Genomic DNA, 21,276 nt, shown 5'->3' on the forward strand with positions numbered 1-21,276 from the left:
GTCAATAGGTTACACGTGTGTGCATGCACCTTAAGCAAGGAGATGGGCTTTTGAAAATTGCTTCTTTCAAAATTACCTCCTACGTATTTATTCCATAGTCATAAAATGGGAGAAAACATTTACGGGCGGATTTTAAATGCCCTGCTCGCGTAAATCCGGGCGGATTTACACGAGCAGGGCCCTCGCACACCGGCGCGCCTATTTTGCATAGGCCGCCGGCGCGCGCAGAGCCCCGGGACGCGCGTAAGTCCCAGGGTTTTTTTTAAGGGGGTGTGTCGGGGGCGGGACGCGGCATTTTGGGGGCGGGACCGGGGGCGTGGCGCCGGCCCGGGGGCATGGTCGAGGCCTCCGGAGCAGCCCCCGGGTCGGATGACGTCGCGCCAGCAGTGCACTGGCACGCGTAGATTTACGTCTGCTTCTAGCAGGCGTAAATCGAGGGACAAAGGTAAGGGGGGGGTGTTTAGATAGGGCCGGGGGGGGGTGGGTTAGGGAGGGGAAGGTGAGGGGAGGGCGAAAGAAAGTTCCCTCCGAGGCCGCTCCGATTTCGGAGCGGCCTCGGAGGGAATGGAGGCAGGCTGCGCGGCTCGGCACACGCAGGCTGCCCAAAATCGGCAGCCTTGCGCGCGCCGATCCAGGATTTTATAAGATACGCGCGGCTATGCGCGTATCTTATATAATCCAGCGTACTTTTGTTCGCGCCTGCTGCGCGAACAAAAGTACGCGATCGCGCTCTTTTTTAAAATCTACCCATAAGAAAATAAGCCCCTTAGTTTGTCCCCGGGGCAGGGACTTATCAAAGGTACTTGAATTTGTAACTCATTTGGAAAGGCATGAAATTCATGGGCACTTTTGAGGTGAAGAAAATGTAAAGAATTGCATTTAGAAAGAAGTTTCCTGGAAACGCGGCTGCTGATTTATGCTGCACATGGAGTGCGGTAGCTGCATGTAGCCCATGGGCATGTTTTGCTGCTTTCCTGAAATGAGTTGCCCCTCTGATTGATTACCAAGCATCAGGATTTATAATTCTGCCAGGGAACAATGTGCTTTCACCCGTGAAACATAGCAAAAGTCCACATGTATTAAAACCGTGCAGCGTGGTAAGCAGTGAATACTTTATTGTACTTTACAGCAATGAACCCATTTTAATAAAATCATGCAAAACTATATTTTTTACAAAGAATGGAGAGAAACCCTGTTGTTACGTATTGTCTGCCAGGATATTGCTAAAAAAAAAGAACAGAACATTTTCCTGTAATTTGATGTTGCTTATTTGCTTCTGTAAAACCTGTAATAAAATGAAATGAATAACCCAGCACCAGAAAATATTAATTTCTGATTGCAAGCCTGTACAGATTTTTTTTGTTTGTTTGTTTGCAGCCAACTTTGAACTGAGCCCACTCCAACATGCAAAATGAAATGTATTTTCCATTCACTAAGACTTACCGTCCAGGCTGCTATTTTGGGTCAGAGCAGTAGAAAACAATACTGCCACTAGAGCTTTTGTAAATCAGCAAATTACTTGGTAACCCCTTAATGCACAAAACAAATTCTTTTTATAAAAGAGTTTTTAAAAAAAAAAACCCCAGCCCAATTATTTCTCAACAGCTAATACGCTAATACTTTTGTTGCTTCTTTGGCCACTTCTTCCAAACTGGAAGGATGATGAAAGGGCAGTGCAAGCCTTGGTGAATTATTTTCTTCTTCAGACCAGTTTGAGACAGTTTGTTCTTTCTTGATTCATGCCAGAAAGCGACAATAGCGCTGCTGTGAACTGGGTTCTCATCCTGCACTGTATCTGGCAGGCCATTTCTTTACAAATGGTAAGTGCAGAATGTTCCAGAGGTGCTGGGCATCGAGAAACCGGCAGCTAGAGAATGGATTTGTGCACCAAGATCAGCTCTGTCTATGTTCCAAGTTCGCCACGGAGGCAGCGAATGCAACCTCAGTCTGCCCCTTTTCCCTTTCCTTCTCTATGACCGCAGACCCTGCTTGATCTCTGGTTTTACCTCTTCAGGTTTCCTGCAGCTGGGGATCCTCCACATGGGAGATTGTTCCAGGCATTTTCCACTCTTTCAATCCAGAAGCATTTCCTTAGGCTACTCCCCAACTTCAAACCATGGCTCTTTGTTCTAGAACTTTCCTTCCCCTGAAAAAATGTTTGCTCGTCTGCATTACTTATGCCTTTCAGGTATTTAAATGTCTCTGTCCTACTCCTCCTGTCAGAACCATATTAGTCTTGGAGGAAACTTGAAGAAGGGGCTTATGTTAATCTCCAAAGTTCATTCATGTATTTATTTGATTTTAGATTCCACCTTTCAGGTATTGATTGAGAACCCATCAGGGCCTGGACATTTCCCACCCAGCAGAGCTTTCAAGGCAGCCTGAATTTTAAAAGCGAAATAGGTTCTGCCAACATCTCCCTTTGGGCTTTAGAGAGGAAAGACAGACTCAGACTTTGTAAAACTGCAGTAGCTACCCCTGATGGTTGGTGAGTGAGTGAGTGTGAGAGAGAGAGAGAGACTCTGTAGAAGCTCTGTAAAAGGGGGCACTAGTAAATCGGGGTGCGTTGGGTTTTGGGGGCAGTTTAACATACACAGTCATACATACAAACAGCACAGTTGCTATCAGTGAAGATTTAATGTGATTTGGAGTGATGAAATGTGAAAGAAGATTTGTACCATGTTCTCTCTACCTAGCTTGATTGCAGCTAGGTAGATAGAGCATCAAACTAGGTAGAGAGAACATGGTATAAAAATTGTTGTCCCCTCAGAATCAGTGATCTCCTCTCCTCTCGCCATCTTGCTTCCTTTCCAGTCAAACTGCCCAACATTGCCGTGAGTATTCAGTGGCTCCAGGACGTCTTCAGCCAGATCTGAGTCCCAAGACTCAACTCAGTGTTCGCTGCATCATTGGCCAGCACTGAGTTTCGTCACATATCCAGCGAAATTGCCTGGGCGGGATTCACGGGTATAATCCTTTTCTCGGGGGACAAAGATAGTAACAAGTCTGGGAAAGGATCAAGTACATCTTCTTCTTGAGGACTCTCTAACGACTTCACTCCTGGAGCAAAAATCCCCCATCTCACGTGGGCATCCATGGGTCCAATTGCGGGGCTTGGGGAGGGGGCAACTGGGACGTCCCACTCCCTAGCTCTCCGCTTACGACCTGAGTGAGGCATATCCAAAGAGAGAATAGGTAAGAGACAGCTTCAACCGTGACATGCTAGTGCTACCATCTTGGATTCTTCTTGTTCTGCTTTTCAATAGCGCATTTCTAAATTTGTATGGCAGGGTCAACAAGACTGGATGAGGTTGAGTCGCCTTTGGTTACCCAAGGTACAGGGAGTTATGGCTTTGCCCAATTTCCAGGTGTATTATTGGGCAGCCAAACTTATGTTTATGAAAGCCTGGTTGATGGCCTGGGAAGTCATGGCTTCAGCTGGGAAAATTACAGACCAAAGCAATTAATTTTGTGGCCCTCCCTTTTCTTCCTCAAGACTCTCCCAACAGCAGAAGAGTCTGTAGAAATAGCCCACTGCTTGCACATACAGTACAAATATGTCATCAGGTTCAAACATTTTTGGGAAGGGATGTAGGAGGTTAACTCCCCTGTTGCTCCCATACATGAAAATCCAACACTTTTAGGATGTTTGTTCTCCCCAGCCTTTAGAAACTGGAGAGACAGTGGCCAACTATGGCATGAGGAAGGATTCCTTCCCTTTCAGTCACTCTACGAAGAATTTGACCTCTCTTCATATTCTCATTCTTTTTGATCTTCAAAAAATAAATACAAAGGGTTTTCGGGGATAGATTTGACCTGAATAAACCATTACCTCATCTGGACGGTCTGGAGTCTTTTATGAGTCATCCAGATGCATACGGTAAGGGCATCACTCTTATATACTCAGGTATCCTTGTTAGTAAATTTGATGCCTGTAATAATGAGCTGCACATACAGTTAGATCATAGAGCCTGAAAGGATGTATGGAATTCTGCCCAACACATTTCTATTTGTGCTACGATAACAGAACTCGTGGTAAAGTTATTAAACAGGACATATCCTACCGCTACATAAGTGTTTTTTGCATGCTGGAGTTCAATACTGGAGAGGTTGTGGTCAGAGGGGTACATATAGTCACATGTGGTAGTTTGCCCAATGGTCAGCTGTTTTTACTCAAGAAATGGCTGATATTCTGGGGATTCCCATTCAGGTGACATCTGAGATGGGTTTATTGGGCAGTTGGAATTGGTCCTAGTCCCAGTTAAGTACAGGGCATTGGTGGGACAGCTTCTTTTGGTGGAGACTTTTTGGAAGGTGTCTGGGTATTGAGCACTGGCGTTGGCAAATTAGAGATATAGCAGACAATAAAATATTACGTTATGACCTTAAAAAATGAGCACGCTAAATCTCTTACCATTTGGGGTCCATATAAATACTTATAAAGTACTTAAATATTAACCTAGCCTGTTGCCCTATGATATACCTGTATGTTAATGGATAATGCTATTGAGGAAATTCCAGATAAAGTACTGTTTTCACGTGTTCTTTTCTTGTATGACATAGAAGAGGTTTCTTCTGATATGTTTTGTGTTGTATGCCTTGAAAATGTCAAAATAAAGAGTTTAAAAACATGATGCCTGAAAGTCTCTGGATTGTGTGGGTGAGTGTGTGTGTGTCTGGGGGAGGGGGTGGGGGGGGGGTCATGATGCCGTAAAAACATAAAGGCATTGACAAACATTTGAGAAATTCAGGTTTGGGCTAGCACATACATTTCATGTGCATTGCCCGACCGTGTGTGCTTTTATTTTGAGCTATTTCATCAGACAAGCCAAGTCTCCCAGATCTTCTAGGACCCTCCCATGCTATTTGTCCTCCTAACAGCTGCCCGAGCCCCAGATCAAAATAGGAATAGCAGCAGGTGCATGGGGACGGTAATAGTTCCTGCGGCTGCCGTATTTTTCTCTCCAGGACAGGGAAATGCATGGACCACATACCGCACTGCTGCTACTGTCCCTGGGTGCGGGCTGTGATGGGGATCAGTGCGGCCTTACAGCAGTATAAGGATGGGAAGAGAGTGTGGGCGAGAACTGACAGCGAGCCCACACCTCTGAATCCCCAGACCAGAGGACCATTTTTACTGCCAGCCAGGGTTATTTTTATTGAGAACCAGTAAACATGTTACTAGCCTCCATTGCGTGTGAATAAAGGCCTGCAGTGTGGCGGCGAGTAGCCTGTGCTTTCAGGCGACTGAAAATCCACTAAGGGGGATTCAACCCCCCTGAGCCTTTGAAAATGGAATATTCATAAGGCACAAACGGGCGGAAAAAAATAGCCCGGCTGACCAGGCAGAGATCAAGGCCGGGAAGCCCCTCCAAAGCATTAAGATCTGAAAGTGGCAGATTAATTGCCAATTAACCTCCCTAACTCGGAGGTCCCGTCCAAAACGGGGCAGAAGGAAAGCTGGGAACAACTAAGTCTCACTTTCCTTTCTAAAGCACGACCCGCGTTTCGATTCTCAAATATAAGAATTAGAACCAAGTTTGGATGCTGCCGCCTTCCCTTTATGAAAAGCGAATCAGCCCGGCGCTCGGGACAAGATTCCCAGCACAGCCGCGGGCAATGAGCGCGGCGGCGGGCGGCGCGCTCTCATTGGCCGCCGGCCGGGGGGGCGGGGGCCAGAGGGCGCGCGTTCATTGGCTGCCGGTCCATCAGCCCGGAGCGCCGCGTGCTGGTTGGATGCGGCTCGCTTATTGAGGGGTAGCAGGCGCGCGCTCTGGGTTGCTGGCCGGCTTTGGAGACGTCTGATGGGGTCGCTATTGGGAGGTGCGCGCGCGCTAGTTGGGCATTTTCTTTCGCGAGCGAGGTAGGGGCTGTTAGTCTATCGTTATTGTAATGTCCCAGATGGTAATGCAGCTAGAAGAAGTCGCTTGCAGCTTTTTGTTTGTTTGTTTTTTTGTAGGTGCTTTTGCATCCTTGGATGGCTTGCGATTGCTTTGGCAGGTGCAGCGAGTGACTTGCCCTCGAGTTTCGCAGGTAATAATTTTGTTGCTGTAGTAGAACACGCTCGATAGTTTCCTGACTCTTAGCTACATGGAAGCGTAGAAACGTGATGGCCCATCTGTCCAGTTTATGCAGGACTTGCAGTGCCCATACTCTTCTCAGGAGACAAGTTTGGTGGCGCTCACGTTGCTTTGTAAGACGATATGAGTTTGTGTTTTCAGTTTAAACTAGAACTGATCGTAGCTATCAAATGATCCACTGGAAGGCAATCCTAACTTTCGCCTCCCCAATGCTTTCCCCCCCCCCCCCCCCCCATGAACTCAACCCAAACGTGCGGTTGAGCTCAAGTAAAATAAGTGTGTCCTCCTGTAATGCTTTGGGAAAAGAATGCAAAAAGCCCAGATCTGGACGCTTCTCTCCAGGTGCTGTTACTTCATAAATTCTAAACAGTCTCCTTTTTTTATTTTTTTCTAGGAACTGTTTCCTGTCGTGAAGATGGACTTGTTCTTCAGTTGCCTGAACAACCTGGTAACCATTCCTGGAGGGGACTGTATATTATCGGTATGGCTAAGTAGCCAGATATAACTTTGTACTTACGCTCTCAGGGGGATCTCAACAGTGGCCACACTGACTATTCTCTTCTCAACCACCTCCTACTCCCCTGTTCCTGGCCTTCTCTTCTCCTTTCCCCACCTTGGTGTTTGGTAACCAGCAGTAAGAGAAGGCTTTTCTCTGGGTGTCTCTTCTCTTCTTGGCTAGTGTGCATGGTCTTCTGCCGGCCACCCTGAGAGCTGGCTCCTTCTCAGCTGTTGGCCTGCAGCATTAGATAGCCTTATCTGAGAGCCGTGGGTTGTGGGGGTTTTACTGGGGAGAGGGGTGTGGAGAAAAGCAGAATGAGGTGGCTATTGGTGCAGGGTTTCTTGATTGTCTTTTGACCTAGTTAAATGAACTGTGGTATAAAACTATATCCAATTCTTTCAACAGGTTCTGCTGGTGAAGAGATTATGGATTGTAATTATATTCTGGATTCTGAAAAGCTTATACTAATAGCTGCCTTTGAAAATTGTACAGAACTAGAGGTAATAAACTTTTCCTGTTTAGTTTTTCTATCCTTTCCTTTGGAAGGAACAACATGGGTAATATTGTGTTCATATCAAACCACCTAGGTAATGTTCTGAGCTTGTTTCCTGTACTTTTGTATCAATATATTGGATTTTAAATGTATACATTTGGGGAACAGGTGTCTCACCCCTTGAAGGTGACAATGACATGTTAAAAGCATGTTTTGCCATACTGAGTCAGACCATAGGTCTATCAAGCCCAGCAACCTGCTTCCAATAATGGCCAATCCAAGTCTCCTGAGAGGATTCCTAAATTCAATAGATTCAATGCTGCTTATTCCAGAGACAATAATTGGACTCTTCAAAGTCCACCTTATTAATGGTTTATGGAGCTCTCTTCCAAGAACTTGTCCAAACTTTTTTTTTTTTAAACCCAAGTACACTAACAGCTTTTACCACATCTGCTGGTAACAAATCCAGAGTTAATGCATTGAGTAAGAGTATTTTCTCCTATTTGTCTCAAATGTTCAAGGGGCACCTACTCCTAAATGGGCTGTCTGGGATACTGTTGCTCAACGGACCCTACAAATGACTGTTGTGTTGGAGAGAACTGACTGTGTGAGTACAGGTGCCCTCTAATCATGGCAGAGAGAGACAGCCTGCAAAGTAAAGGATCTCACTCTCAACACAGAGCGACTTGGCTTAAGTTCAGCCCTGTATAATCTTCTTGTATTGGAAAGGTGACCTATTGAAATCACCTTGGTTGATAAATTATGCAATACTTTGTATGACAAGACATAATAGGATTTTGCATATACTGACTTCTTTGGTTGGTGCATTGCCCTAATTAGAGCTAGAGAAGGGGTATACGTGGAGCAGAAGGCTGTGTGAAGGGGTTGGGATGTAACCTTGCCAGGGTGGAAGTACATTTACTATGTAATCCTACTGCTTTTATTCCAAACCACCCCTAAAAAAAAAAATATCATTTTTTTGTGGTGGTGGTAGTTAGGTGCACATGGTAAACATTTTATCCCTGATAAGCGAGTCCTTGAACGCATGGGGGGTAACTAGCACAGAGCAGCAATTACTACCATATGCAAACTGCTGGTTAGACTGAATGGACCATTTTGTTAATTTTATGCTGTTACTACTGTGTTACTATGACTTTTTTCAAATCACTGTGCAAGAGTGGTGCTTTTATTGTCCTGATTGGTAATTGAGCATTTGGGGGTAATAAGCAATAATTAAGCTGCATATTCTGTAGCTGGGGTACATATGCCTAACCTTCCTCCTTCTGTTTTCTGAAGCATGGTAGGCATCACTTAAAAATAAAACTTCTCAGCAATGAGACCAGTACTGGATACAAGAATGAAACTTATGATATCTTCTGTGAGGACCTTCAGGCAGACCAGAACCTGCATGGGGTGAGAGTGGGAGCTGTGAACTGTTCCAGAGACTCCATGACAGTAAGTTGAGGAGCTTGTGATAATAGTAAGCCTTGTGCCAAGAATGCTGCTTAAAAAAAAAATTACTGTGAAACAGCTGAGGGTCTAGGTGTATCCCTGAAAAATTAGCTGGCGACTGACAAACATCTGGCTTTCTCCCATCTCTCACTGTAATGTCTCCCTGTCTGTTTCAGCATATCGTTCAGGCTCTTACTCAAAAAGCTGGAAAGTAAGCTTTTTGTTCAATTCTGGTAAACATATGCATGAATAGAATAAGAAAGTAAATCGAAATTTTTAGAAAGTATTGTTAAGGTAATAGTAATGTATCTGAACTAGAACTGGTCTCCTGGCTTATTTAGTTTAATTTTGCTGCTTCCTCGCTGCCTTTTACTTTTCCCCTCTAGTCTTATTTTACTACCTGGCTACTGTGGTCCCTTAACAAGCTGTCAGGTTACAGACTCAGTTCATTAATGCAGTCTTTGAACTATAGCTACTGGTTGAGGTGAGCATAATAGATTTATTGAAAAAAGCTTTTCATATAAGGTACCATGTATGCAGGCAAACAGAGTTTTGAATACCAGAAGTGTTGGATCCATATTATAGGCCCAGATCATCTTATGAATCTGGGATAAATTTTCCCCTTGATTTCACCTGGAACTGCAGTGTACAGGAAATAGTTCATGAAATTTTCTTTTTTTTTTTCTCTTCTCCCTCCCCCTCCCCATTGTAGGTTGCATTTCCAAGATCATTTCCGGCCTTGGATAGTGAGGTATATACTTGTTAAAGTACCATCCTTCTGGTTCCTTTTTGCAACAGGACAAAATACAATTTTTAGTTCAAATCTGTGTGTGGGAGGGCTCTGGCGGTTCGAGGCACACATGATGCTGTTACTTTGATAGAAAGTCCTAAGCAGTAACATCGAGTGACTTGAAAAGATGCTTGACGATTTGTAGATGTCACTGGAGCAGGGGTAAGAGGAAAGACTTGTGTTGCAATTTGCTGTAAAGGAGGAGCTTTAGTCAAACTGTGCGAATAACTTTATTGGCACCTGGAATCAAATTCTCTTTCGCTAGGACTTTCTATTCATGCGTCTAGTGTGCTGCTTTTTTGGAGGAATCTTTGATGCTTGTGAGCTCAGGATGTGGTGAATAAAACCTGTATCGCTTTACATTTCAGGTATATGCTCGGACCCTACCAACCTGGATTCTAGAAGTGAAGAATTCTACGAGAGTATCCACCTTTACCACTGCACAAGCCAGAAAGCAAGGCTACAGATTTGTGGTCAGTGGCGACAGCATAGTTCTCCAGGCTTCCTTAAATGCTTCTGGGATTGGAACCTTTCAGGTAACTGCAGAAGCTGCTGTTCAGTAACAGGCCGATACAGTACAGTCCACTCTCGACGCGCTAGCTTTACCTCTTATTCAGTAAGGGGTAATAGCACGTCAAACACACGTCCAACCCCCCCTCCACCCCGAAACTAATAGTGCCCGTAACATGCAAATGCATGTTGATGGCCCTATTAGTTATTCCCATGTGATTCACTAAGTAAAATGTGCAGCCAAGCCGCACATTTTACTTTCAGAAATTAGCACCTACCCAAAGGTAAGTGTTAATTTCTGCCGGCACCAGGAAAGTGTACAGAAAAGCAGTTTTTACGCCCTCCGACTTAATATCATGGTGATATTAAGTCAGAGGTCCCAAAGTAAAAAAAAGTTTTTAAAAAAATTTTTTTTAATTAAAATCGGCTCGCGGGTTGAAAACCGGACGCTCAATTTTGCCGCCGTCCGGTTTCCGAACCCGTGGCTGTCAGCAGGTTTGAGAACTGACACCGGCAAAATTGAGCATAAGCTATCAAACTCGCTGACAGCTGCTGCTCCTGTCACAGTAAAGTTTGTGGGAGAACTTTTTATTATCTGCCTGTAAGTCCTTAATATTTGACAGGCAATGTCCAGAATGAAACGAGCCAAGTGTATGTTGGGGTGCGTTGCCATACTCCGTGCACAGAGATTTTGATCCTGTTTGCAAATTAACTTGTGGTGTGTGGGGTTTTTTGTTTTAGATCTATGGCATGGATTTATACTGATCTTTGTGCTTGCAGAGGCAAATCTGCCCTGTGATTGAGCTACATGACAAGAGGCTCAAGTGAAAAGTTAAATGGAGAAAGATCTGGCATATCCATCATTCTTGTTTTTGGGAACCATTCTCCACCAGTTTCTGAACCTCCTTTTCACCAGCCCGGCTTGTCTTTCTGAGCAGTACCAGTTATCTGGATTTTCTTTTTAATGTATTTTGTGGTACCTGTTGACCCATGATGCAAGCATTTATTGCTGAAACATGGCCACGCTGGGTTCTGTTTTTAGTGGGTCTTTACATAGCTGTATGCTATGTATTTAATACTTTCATTTAAGAAAAGCCTTTGTACTGCTTTTTTTTGTTTTGACTACCACAAACATCTGTTCTACGGGCTGAGAGTCCAGTGCATTGTATATTTAAAATGGGGTGAAAACTCCTTTTTCAATGTGCATATGTTGGTGATAACTTGGTGTGGTTTCAGCAACACTGTAGATCTCCATGATAGTACAACATTATCTGAAGGCCAAGAAACTTCATTTTTTTAAATAGTAAATTCATGGCTGTAGACCTGAACGTGTGCTTATAGCTATAGCTGTAATACTGGACAGACTTTCAAAGCTGATGGAGACTCTACTCCTCTGAACGAGCAACTTCTTATTCTAACATGAAGCTGCTTGGCTGACTCTACCGCAGTGAAGTATTTGTCTTAATGCGTGCAAACTCATTTTTATATTCCCTTTTCTACAGCAAGGCAGTCAGAAGCTTTACATGGCGGAACTGAAGCTGATCTATATTATTGGCAGTCAGAAGATAACATTTGAAGCTCAGACAATCTGTGCACCAGGTGAGTAAGAGGTGGCTTTGGGTTTTGAGGATGATGCATGGGGCTTAGAACAGGCCCTAATAAAAGGGCAGCAGTAAGAGTAAGGTTGGAGGGGAGATGGTGTTTGTTTAAGCAATGGGGAATTTGATTCCCCACTACTTGGCACACTGTAGCCACCCAGGGTGGGCTGTCGTGTTACTGCATGGTGGTGAAAATTTTTGAAGTGTACTAGCTTTTATTTTTGTGACTACAGAATCAGTTGCCTGTAACAAAACTCATCTGACAGTCACCGTGCCACGATTTCCGGGCGCCTTACTCACTATAACCGTGGGCACTACAGATATTCCAGTGACCAGTTTACAGGAGACAAAAGATGGAAGCAAAATTTATATGGAAACAAGCATTTTGAAGGTAAATCCAGAAGTCTTTTTAAAGACATTTTCTAGTGATATGCCATTTCGTAAAAATGAAATGTTTGAGTGTTCTGCATGGTTGCATTAAGACTACTAAATCATACCTACTTGGCTGTGTAAAATCTATGCACACTAATGTTCAGAGAAACTAGAATCGTAGGAGTGGTAACTGTCATTTTAGATCTTCCTGAGTCAAACTTGTGTACATATGTTCAGGGTTGTAATGGGACCTTTTTTTTGCCCAGAAGCTTCCATCCTACTGCTATTTGGGTTTCTAGCTTAGTTAGAACTGGGCTATTGTGCTATGAGCCTTCATTCACAACTACTTGGGGATATTTCCCTCCCAACTTGTCCAATCATTGCAGCTAAGTCTTTGGTCAAGGGCTATGGCCACCAACACTTCCTTCTGGAACTCTGCAGATACTTCTTTTTAAATCCATCCAGCAAGTCTGGCTACTGTGTAATGACCGGAGCTCCCTCTTCTGCCCTGGGCCTGCGAGTGCCGTTGTAGCATCCTCCGTGCCAGGCTGGCCAGACAGGCAGAAGATCTGCCTGTCTGGACACCAGTCTAATAAGCCTACTAGACACGCACATCTCGCAACTATGCCCATCCCTTCCCCTAAACTCTACAAACTAACATCCACCAGAGCCCGTGCAATATCGATAGCCGGGCCGACCCTTTGGAACACAATGCCAGTTGAACTACGGATTGAGGAATGCCTCAAATCGTTCAAGCGGAAACTCAAGACCTGGCTCTTCACCAAGGCATACACCTAATTTCTCCCTTCCTCTCCTCTGCCCCCCTCTTCTGGCCCTCTATCCCCTCACTTCACCCTTCTCCTACCTTTTTCTCCCCCCTCACCTCATACACTTTTTCTCCCCCCTCACTTCATACCTTTTCCTCCCCCCTCACCTCGTTCCCTTCCCTCTGCTCGCCACTCCCCCCTCTCCTCCTAGCACCCCTAAACTGCTTATCTCTTAGTGTCTTCCTTTTGTACATATGTATATATTTACAAACCTCGTTGATTATTTAATGCAAATTTCCCCTTGTTACACCCTCATTTATTCATTTGTTAACTTGTTTTATTTGTTCAATGTAAAGTGCCATGCCTGGCGTTTGTTACACTGTAAACCGATGTGATATCCTGGATGAATATTGGTATATAAAAATTTTAAATAAATAAAAAATCTGACCCAGGAATCGACCCATGTCCCTTACATGGCCACCAGGCAGATCACCCTCCCCAAACAAAACTTACCAGTAAGCCAAAAAGCAGCCACACTTAAAACAGAAAAGATCAATCTTTGCAACATGGCTTTAGTTAACAGAGAAGTGCTTCAGCACCTCCAGTGATGGGATAGCAAACAGTGCCTGGACAGTCTATTCTCTTGCTGCCACCTTCTTTTCTATTAAAAAAAAAAAAATAAAAAATTATAATTGCTGAAAAACAGATGGTCACAACTTAACTGATTTGGGTGGAAGTGATACAGGTAGTCTTTACATTACTGTTTATCTTTCTCAGGAAGACGCACAGTGCGTCAGTGCTCAGTTCTACACTGCTTCCTTGCAATTGACTTTCCTGGTCAATGATAAGATGGTTCCGGTGCTAACCCGTCCAGAATGCCCTTGCAGGAACTTGCCAGCCCCTCCAGGTAAGGACCAGGCTGCACCCTGCTTCTGAATCAGTTTTGTTCCCCTGATCACACTTTGTAGATTGTGGGTCCCAAATTTTAATAAGATGCACTTCCAGTCATTGCCTAGATTTTAAGATAGGGTAGTATGTGGGGGTTTTTTTTGTTTTCTTTAAGCTTTATTGACCCAGAAATCCAGCCAGCTTATCAATCTTTTTAGTAAAACACTATCTAGGCCCTACCTGCCCAGTGCTTGCTGCGGTTTCAATTGTCCGTTAAGATTCACGTCTTTTTGCCACATTTTGGAACTCGTTTTTCCTTTTATTTTAAAGATGTTGTATGCACAGCGGAGGGCTACATGGATTTTGAAATAACCGCCGATAGCACAAGACCAGAGCTGAATTTGGATACTGTCAAACTGAAAGATCCTAATTGTCAACCAATCTCCAAATCTAAGGAGAAAGTTCGGTTTCACGTTCCATTAAGTGGGTGCGGGACCAAGCGTAGGGTAAGTATTTATGGGCTCAAGATTGAATGGTGGGACTTCGGACCTGCAGAGGGTTTTGTAACCTGTTGATGCGATTTCTAGTTTGAAGGTGAGACTGCTATTTATGAGAACGAAGTATGGTCTCAGTGGGTAGATCTGCCACCAAGTAGGATTTCTAGAGACAGTGAATTCCGGTAAGTAACGTCTTCAAGAAGAAAGACTTCACCTTAAAATAGCTGTTCACAATTGTAATAAATACTAAATCATTATCTTTTCTTAATGTAATATTGAAAATTGTGGTCTGTCTTGCAGGTTGACAGTCTTGTGTTATTACCAAAAGGACAACATAACAATCAACCTAGATGTGATGACACGCTCCCCTCCCGTTTTGGTTTCTAAAAGTGAAGGCCCTCTCTCCCTGGTCCTTAACCTTTACTCAGGTAGGCTGCTCAAATCTGACGTGCTTCATTTATTGTGCTGATTGGATTGAAATGTGTAATGTAGTAGATGTGGTCATCTCCATTTTTTTTCCCCTTGATCTGGCCAGATGGGATTTGATGGCTTTTTTTTAATATGCCATTAGCATGTGTATTGGTACAGAGCAATGTCCAGTACCATGTCAGGTGCAGGTTTTGCTACCAGGTCATCAGCTCTATCGGTACGTTGGCATTAGGTTTCTAGGGAACTTGCAGAGTTTTACAGAATGGCTATGGTTGCCATTCTTTTTCTTGTGTCTTTTAGCTGTTGAATTAAGAAAATGATCTAAAACACTTCCTCGTGGTTCATTTTCCAGTCTACTTGGATTCTTAAACTTAATTTTTCACTCCTGAGGAGTGGGGGTTTAAGTGGTGCTATGCTTCTGGAAGCTCCTCTTAAACCACACTTTCTATTTTATCTAAAATCAATTACTATACTGATTTTTCTTGCAGAACTATCCTGGTAAACGTACAGCATGAACTGAAGAGTGGGCTTTGGGAAGGGAATCTTTTTAGAAACAGATGATGTGGTGACTTTCTCACTAACACTCAGAGCACTCCCCACTTAAGGTGAGGGGATAACTTTTGAACACATGACTGAGAGGGAAACCGGCTGCAGATCCAGATCAGGTTTCCTCCAGTAGAGGACAAGTCCGCTGCTGTAAGACCCAAGGGGATTATGCACAAGCAAAAAAACACGCTTCATAAAATGAGGTGCTCCAGAATAGCTTTTCAGAAATAAGAAAACTGCAGAAAAAGAATCCACTCTAGACTTCTGGATTCCCCAGGCATATACAGGTCCATAGTGCAGACAAATATATAAAACAAAACTCAGGACAATGAAATCCCAGGCCCCCTTTCTGGCTTTTCCTTGCTTTCAAGACTTTCCTTAGTGTTGGCTTGCTTACGATTGCAGATTATTCCATGTACCTTTAGCACTGGCTCTGCTCCACTCTCCTCCTTTCAGAAGTTGCACTCACAAAGTCCTCACCTGCTTATTGCACAAACACAACGTGGCTCACAACTGTGGATTTCCAGCATTGTGCTAGAGATCCTTGGACACAAGCTTTCAAGAGTTGAGCCTTCCTCCCTTGAAAAGCCATATTTCAAACAGTGACCTTCCCACTGAAGTGAGAAGTTGGATAACCTTTCCAGAGAGCAGGCAGTACAACAAACTACTCCTTTCCACTCCTTCTGGGGATCTGCTCCACCTTGTGACTCATGGTCATATCTATCGATGTAGCTTGCGTTGGTCACGCTGTCATGTATCTGTGGTGCCCTGTCTCTCAGGCATCCACGCAGAGGCTCTTTTCTTAACTTGATAGTACATTAAAAATTATATTTCTTGTCCACTTACTGTTTCATCTAGAAAATGGACAGGCAGAGGCGTGCACAGGCTGCTGGTCCCCACTAGGCAATGTTGGCTAATATGCTTTGTGAAGCCCTGTCTCTCAGCTGCCACACAAGGACAGGGAGGCTGTTATAGACCAGGCTACCTGAGCAATGCTGGGCACTTTTTGCCAGGCTTTATATATTTTGGACACTTGCCTCCCTTTTTTTTTTTTTTTTTTTTGAATGATTTTCCTGACAAAAAAAACACAAACAAAACCCTGCACCCTGGGAACCTCCTATTGCTGGAATATTTCTCACCTTAATTTGAGGGCCTAATCAACCTTACTTTAGGTCTTATTTTAAATTAAAGTATGCCATAGAGATAAGATCATAAGAGGGTGAAATGGGAATGTTGTAGTTTTTAAATAACTTGGGGGTGGTGCCTTTAATAATTTCACCAGTAACTGAGATTAAAAGCATATGGCTTTCTGGTGTTCCTGCTCAAACAGAACTGGTCTTTGAGCTAAAGCACCAGAAGACTTAATTTGCAACTACCTGAAATTACCCCTGCCTTACCCCCAATTCAGCCAAGCCATTGCAGAGAGGCCTCCAGCCTAGCTGCTCCCATCTACAGCCTAGAGCTGGAGTCTGGCCACTTTAGAAGTGGGTGTGCACGCCGCCTCTGTCACGTGGCAGCACTTACCACCGAGCCACTAAGAATTTTACAGCCTGGGATAGGAGCCTGACACGTCAGGGTAATTAACCTTGAAGTGATGTGGTGGTTTGTTTTAAAGTAAGTATTTAAATTGTTAAAAAAAACCCCAAAACTTCTCCTTTCTATCATCTGCATTAGTTTCACAGTAGCTGGACCTACCAATGATGTGAAGCTGCATAGAGCTGTGCACTAGTGTTAAATCTAGGGTAGGGCCACCCATGTACTGCATCCCTGGACCATGACAGTCCTGTTGTGACTGCACACACGTTAGTGGGTTTTCTGGACAGGATTCAGTCTATGAAGGATTTTTTTTTTTAAATACTTTTTGCTTGCCTCTGTGGCTTACAGGTGACTTGTATGAAGAACTTTATACCGACCAGCAGTATCCAGTTGTTAAGCATCTACGTGAGCCCCTTTACCTGGAGGCTCGGCTACTAAATCGAAACGATCCAAATCTTGAATTGATGTTGAATGACTGCTGGGCGACAGCTCTGGAAGACCCCGCATCTGTGCCACGTTGGAACATTGTTGTAGATGGGTGAGCATAAACTAACCTGATCTCCACAATCAAGTAGATGAACCTTTTTTTTTTTTTTTGAAAAGCTGAATAGATCCTTTTTTTTTTTTTAAGACTTGTGCATAAATTAATGTTGACTCCAATAAAATGATCTGCAAGATATCTCAACATGTAAAGAATTGTTGAAATACTCCTTAAAGGGAGGGTAAACAAGAACCAGTCTGAAGGGCAGTCTCTGTAGTGTGTGGTTAATATATATTTTTTGTTAATCTTTTATAGATGTGACTTTGAAAATGACAATTACAAAACTGTGTTTCATCCAGTTGGTTTTAAAGTGGATTTACCAAGCTACCGTAAGAGATTTGAAGTGAAGACTTTTGCTTTTGTGTCTGGTGACAAAGTGCTCTCCAGCCTGGTAAATGGCTTCTTACACAAGATTTATTTTACACTGCTGGAATATCTGTTTTGGCTTCTAACCATTCTGAGCTCTTTTTTTTTTTTTTTTTCCCCCAGGTGTATTTCCATTGTAGTGTGATAGTGTGCAATGTCTTGGAGCCCGATTCCCCCCTCTGCTCTAAGACGTGCTCTACATCACAGAGGAAAAAAAGAGGTACCTGTGTAATCTTGTTCTGTGTAGATAACTTATCACCTAATTTGACATTCCTGAACGGTATGTAGTAGTGCGCACAGAAAATACTTGTGTTTTTCCCACAGAAGCCGGCAGATCTGGAGAAGGTTACACTTTGAGTTTACCTGGTCCTGTTCTGCTTGTGGGGTCTGGCCAGTCTAAGAATAGAGGTAGGTGCATATACTAATGGTGCTTCTCTTAAATGTCTGCAGAGTAATCTCTGCTCCAAGCTAACATTAGGATGCAAACTATTTTTTTTTCTCTTGACTGTTTGACTTTCTCCCAGTAACTTTTAAAGTTATTGGGCTTGATGGGTGGTCTCAAGGTAGAAGGCTTTGAGGGGGAGGCCATGCCACTCAGTATCACCAACCTGATAGTTGCTCTAGATCAGTTTCTCAACCGCTGGTTCCTGGCAGCAAAGCAATGGTGATTGCAGGAAGAAAGACCTGCTTTTCTCACGCACATATTGCATTGTACCCTGCAGGATGGTCAGAGACCTTCTCTATACCTTCCATTAATGATCACCCAAGGCATTTGGGAGTTGTTGGTTTTTTTATTTTTTGTTTGTTTTTCTAGAAAATTATCTTTAATTACTTGGCCTCACTGGAGGGCAGAACAATGGTAGTAATGCATCTGATTAGTGGTGATTTGTATTAAATTTAATATCCTGCCTGTAAAACATGTTACCCAAGAAGCTATACAATCAAAACTACATGCAGAATTTAAAAAGCAAACATCAATCCTAGCAGGAATGACCTTTTTCAGTCTTTCGTTTTAAGAGATACTCTAATATTGCTCCAATGCAAAGAAACCACCTAGTGAAGCTTTTGCACACTAAGTGGTATAACACAATCAAATGTAAAACAGTATGCAGCAGGATACATGGGAATATGATAGAACCAGCCTTCTCCATCTGCCCTCTCCCCAATTCTTGCCCAGATATGGATACTGACTATAACTTGAGGAAAGACATGAACATAAACTAAGATTTATGCATGTTTGTATTCTGCAGAATAAAGCCTTGAATAACCATCCACATTTTTTGTTTATAACACATTACCTGCATTGTCTCCATTCTAAGCTGGGAACAAACATTCATAACCTCAGCTATATGTATAGATCCCCGTCACTAAGAGGGCAATCTCTTCAAATATCTCCATGGGTTAAAAGTATATTACTGTTATAAATTGGCCAGCTGAAAATTGCCAGTCTGTGCAGGTAAGAATATGGTGGATGTATTTAGCTTATGAGAAGAGGCATTTTCTGGGGGATGTGCCTAGGTTGAAGGGGAAAAAAACTACTTGCATAAATTCCACTTTAAAAGTGACAAGTTTATCAGCAAAATTCTACCTACACAAGGGGGAGCAAGCACCCCTGCTTATCTTATACCCCTGGCAAGTTTTAGAATACATAGGCACTTTTGCTTTGAAAAATGTGCCCAAAGGTAAAATAAGTGGTCTTTGTCCCAGTGTGTACAGTTTTAAAATTTACTGCCCTAAAAGTAAAATGAGGGCATAAGCTAGTCTCACCTGTCAAAACATCCTATGATCCATTTATTTTTTTTTTGTAGAGTCTATGAAAGCTGCTGCACAAAGAACCCTTCAGGGTGGCACCTGGCCTATTCTCACCATGACTCTCCTTATCTTTGTTGTACTACCTCTGACTGTTTAGAAATGGTTCTACTAATTTTATTTATTGTTAAACTTTGATCATGAACTTATTGTACTTTTTTTACTTCATGTGGATGTTAGGACAGTAAAGTTTGACTTTAGTAAATCTTTGCTTAGGATATTGGAAAGAGCTTGAATTCTAAGAGGAGAATACATTTTAATGTAGATAACAGAATTGACATGATCTTGAGTTCAGGCAGCTTAAGCTGCATCAGAAGCTGGAAAGTCACTCAACAGGTTCATCATTCATTCCAGTTACCATAATTTAAAACTCTGGGTAGAACAGTTGAAACAAAACATAAGTACATTTAAGCATGCATAATACGTTTAGTGTTGGGTAGATTCAGAAGTTAACTGAACTTTAACTTTCTGGTGTGTAAAAGGGTTTGGCAGTCCCCACCTGCTTGGAAGTCAATCTTTCATTCAGAGGTATTAATATGAAGGATTGTTTTGGTTTTGGGTTTTTTTATCTGGCTTCATGGAACCTAAACTACAGGCGAAAAGATGTGAAGCCGGTTTGCAGGTTGGGAGCAGCAGGCTGCATTCTGGTCCGGTCTGTCATTCCTGTAGCCAGCTCCAAGCACTGATGTGGTTTAAAGGATGGAAACTGTACTCTATGCTCAACCAGGGATAACACTTTTGGTGCTAAGAAAAGGCGAGTTAATCTGGCACACCCCTCTGCAACGGGCTGGGTGAGGGTGGTGGGGTAATGCATATTACTTTCATGTGAGGGTACTAAGGATGCACACTTTATGCATGTAACAATGCTCAAAATATGCAGGTAAAACTGCATCCTGCTGAGCACACATCATTGCATCAGCCTAAAGGTTGGCAAGGGTTTGTTCCCCCTCAATATGAGCTTATCCAATGAGGGCTCAGTGATATCTGGGTAGTGGAGGAATTGAAATGAAGAATTTTCTTATGAAGAAATGCCTCAATTCATTATTTCCAAAGAAGATACCCAATGATTATATTTATGTTCAGATGTACAAACAGCTTAAAGCCATAGCACTGACTTGTGCAATAAACAATACATAAACATACATTCAAGATCATACAAAGTATAATGCTAATCCTAATAGTTCCAAATATCACACAAAATAACTCTGTACAACCTTTAAACAGCTTAGTAAATGCCAACATCAACTTGGACAGGTCATTAGGACTATAAATACATAATATACATCCAATTCAACTTTAAATAGTTACACAAGCCTTACAGATATGGAATGCATAAAGACATTTAATATAAGACAGTATTTTGTACAATTCAAAAGGATTTCATTTTCATGTATTAAGATTATATTGGTTAGAGAAATGCTAAATCTCATTTTGACAAAAAATCAAAACCTGCATATGAGATCCCTATAAAGAGAAATGTTTGCACATAAGATTTGAATCTGCTCTGCAGCTTTAATGGCTTATATTTGTGCAGGTAGGGAAGTGTTGCTGTGCTTTTAACTGTCAGAGCAGCAATACACACTCTGCCTCTGTACCAAAAAACACATGGATCAGCCTTTCCTACAGCCATTAACTTGAGAAAAAATGCATTTTTGCATTGCCTAAGAATTTAACATATGCCATAATTCTATTTATTTTTAAAATGCATAGTTGTTAAGCTGGTTAGTACTAGCAATTGAATGCATATGTGGGGTTTTTTTTGGCTGTTTGCTGGAATAGCACTTGGGTTCACAGAGGCTGGGGTGTGTTTGTGCTGCGTTGTTCAGAAAATAGAACCTAACTTGTAAGTAGCCATTAAATGTGAGGCTATTGTCCAAAAAGCTTTTGTCCATTCTGCAATTATGGAAAAACTTTAAGGCCGTCTGGATTACTTCCCCCTGTTTGGGGCACTTCATATCCTTTTCAGATTTCTTTTTTCATAAAACCACTTGTCCTTTACCATCTCCTATCAATGTTTATTGCTCAAAGGCCCAGAGATGGAAGGGACTCTGTGAGCCGCTGTCTGAAACATTAGGTTGGAATGAGTTTGTTAGCCACCCGTCC

General features: G+C 42.8%; 1 protein-coding gene across 1 annotated transcript; it reads left to right on the plus strand.

The window, feature by feature from the left end:
• The first annotated feature begins 5,727 nt into the window (after positions 1 to 5,727).
• ZP2 (zona pellucida glycoprotein 2) lies at positions 5,728 to 19,384 on the plus strand. The gene is made up of 18 exons (XM_029577457.1): positions 5,728 to 5,863; positions 5,960 to 6,033; positions 6,475 to 6,561; positions 6,985 to 7,079; positions 8,369 to 8,527; positions 9,237 to 9,275; positions 9,683 to 9,850; positions 11,327 to 11,423; positions 11,656 to 11,813; positions 13,339 to 13,468; positions 13,780 to 13,955; positions 14,037 to 14,128; positions 14,247 to 14,374; positions 16,806 to 16,995; positions 17,254 to 17,389; positions 17,488 to 17,584; positions 17,689 to 17,772; positions 19,173 to 19,384. The coding sequence occupies exons 1-18, from the start codon at positions 5,805 to 5,807 to the stop codon at positions 19,271 to 19,273; spliced, it is 2,070 nt and encodes a 689-aa protein (XP_029433317.1). The 5' UTR covers positions 5,728 to 5,804; the 3' UTR covers positions 19,274 to 19,384.
• The last annotated feature ends 1,892 nt before the right edge of the window (positions 19,385 to 21,276 follow it).

This window comes from Rhinatrema bivittatum, chromosome 14 (assembly GCF_901001135.1).
Source record: "Rhinatrema bivittatum chromosome 14, aRhiBiv1.1, whole genome shotgun sequence".
In the NCBI taxonomy this organism is placed as follows: domain Eukaryota; kingdom Metazoa; phylum Chordata; class Amphibia; order Gymnophiona; family Rhinatrematidae; genus Rhinatrema; species Rhinatrema bivittatum.

Coding starts and splice junctions, on each gene's coding strand:
- ZP2 (XM_029577457.1), top strand. CDS start 5,805: ATGGGGTCGCTATTGGGAGGTGCGCGCGCGCTAGTTGGGCATTTTCTT. Junction 7,080..8,368: donor AAAATTGTACAGAACTAGAG/GTAATAAACTTT, acceptor TGTTTTCTGAAG/CATGGTAGGCATCACTTAAA. Junction 17,773..19,172: donor TGGCCAGTCTAAGAATAGAG/GTAGGTGCATAT, acceptor TTTTTTTTGTAG/AGTCTATGAAAGCTGCTGCA.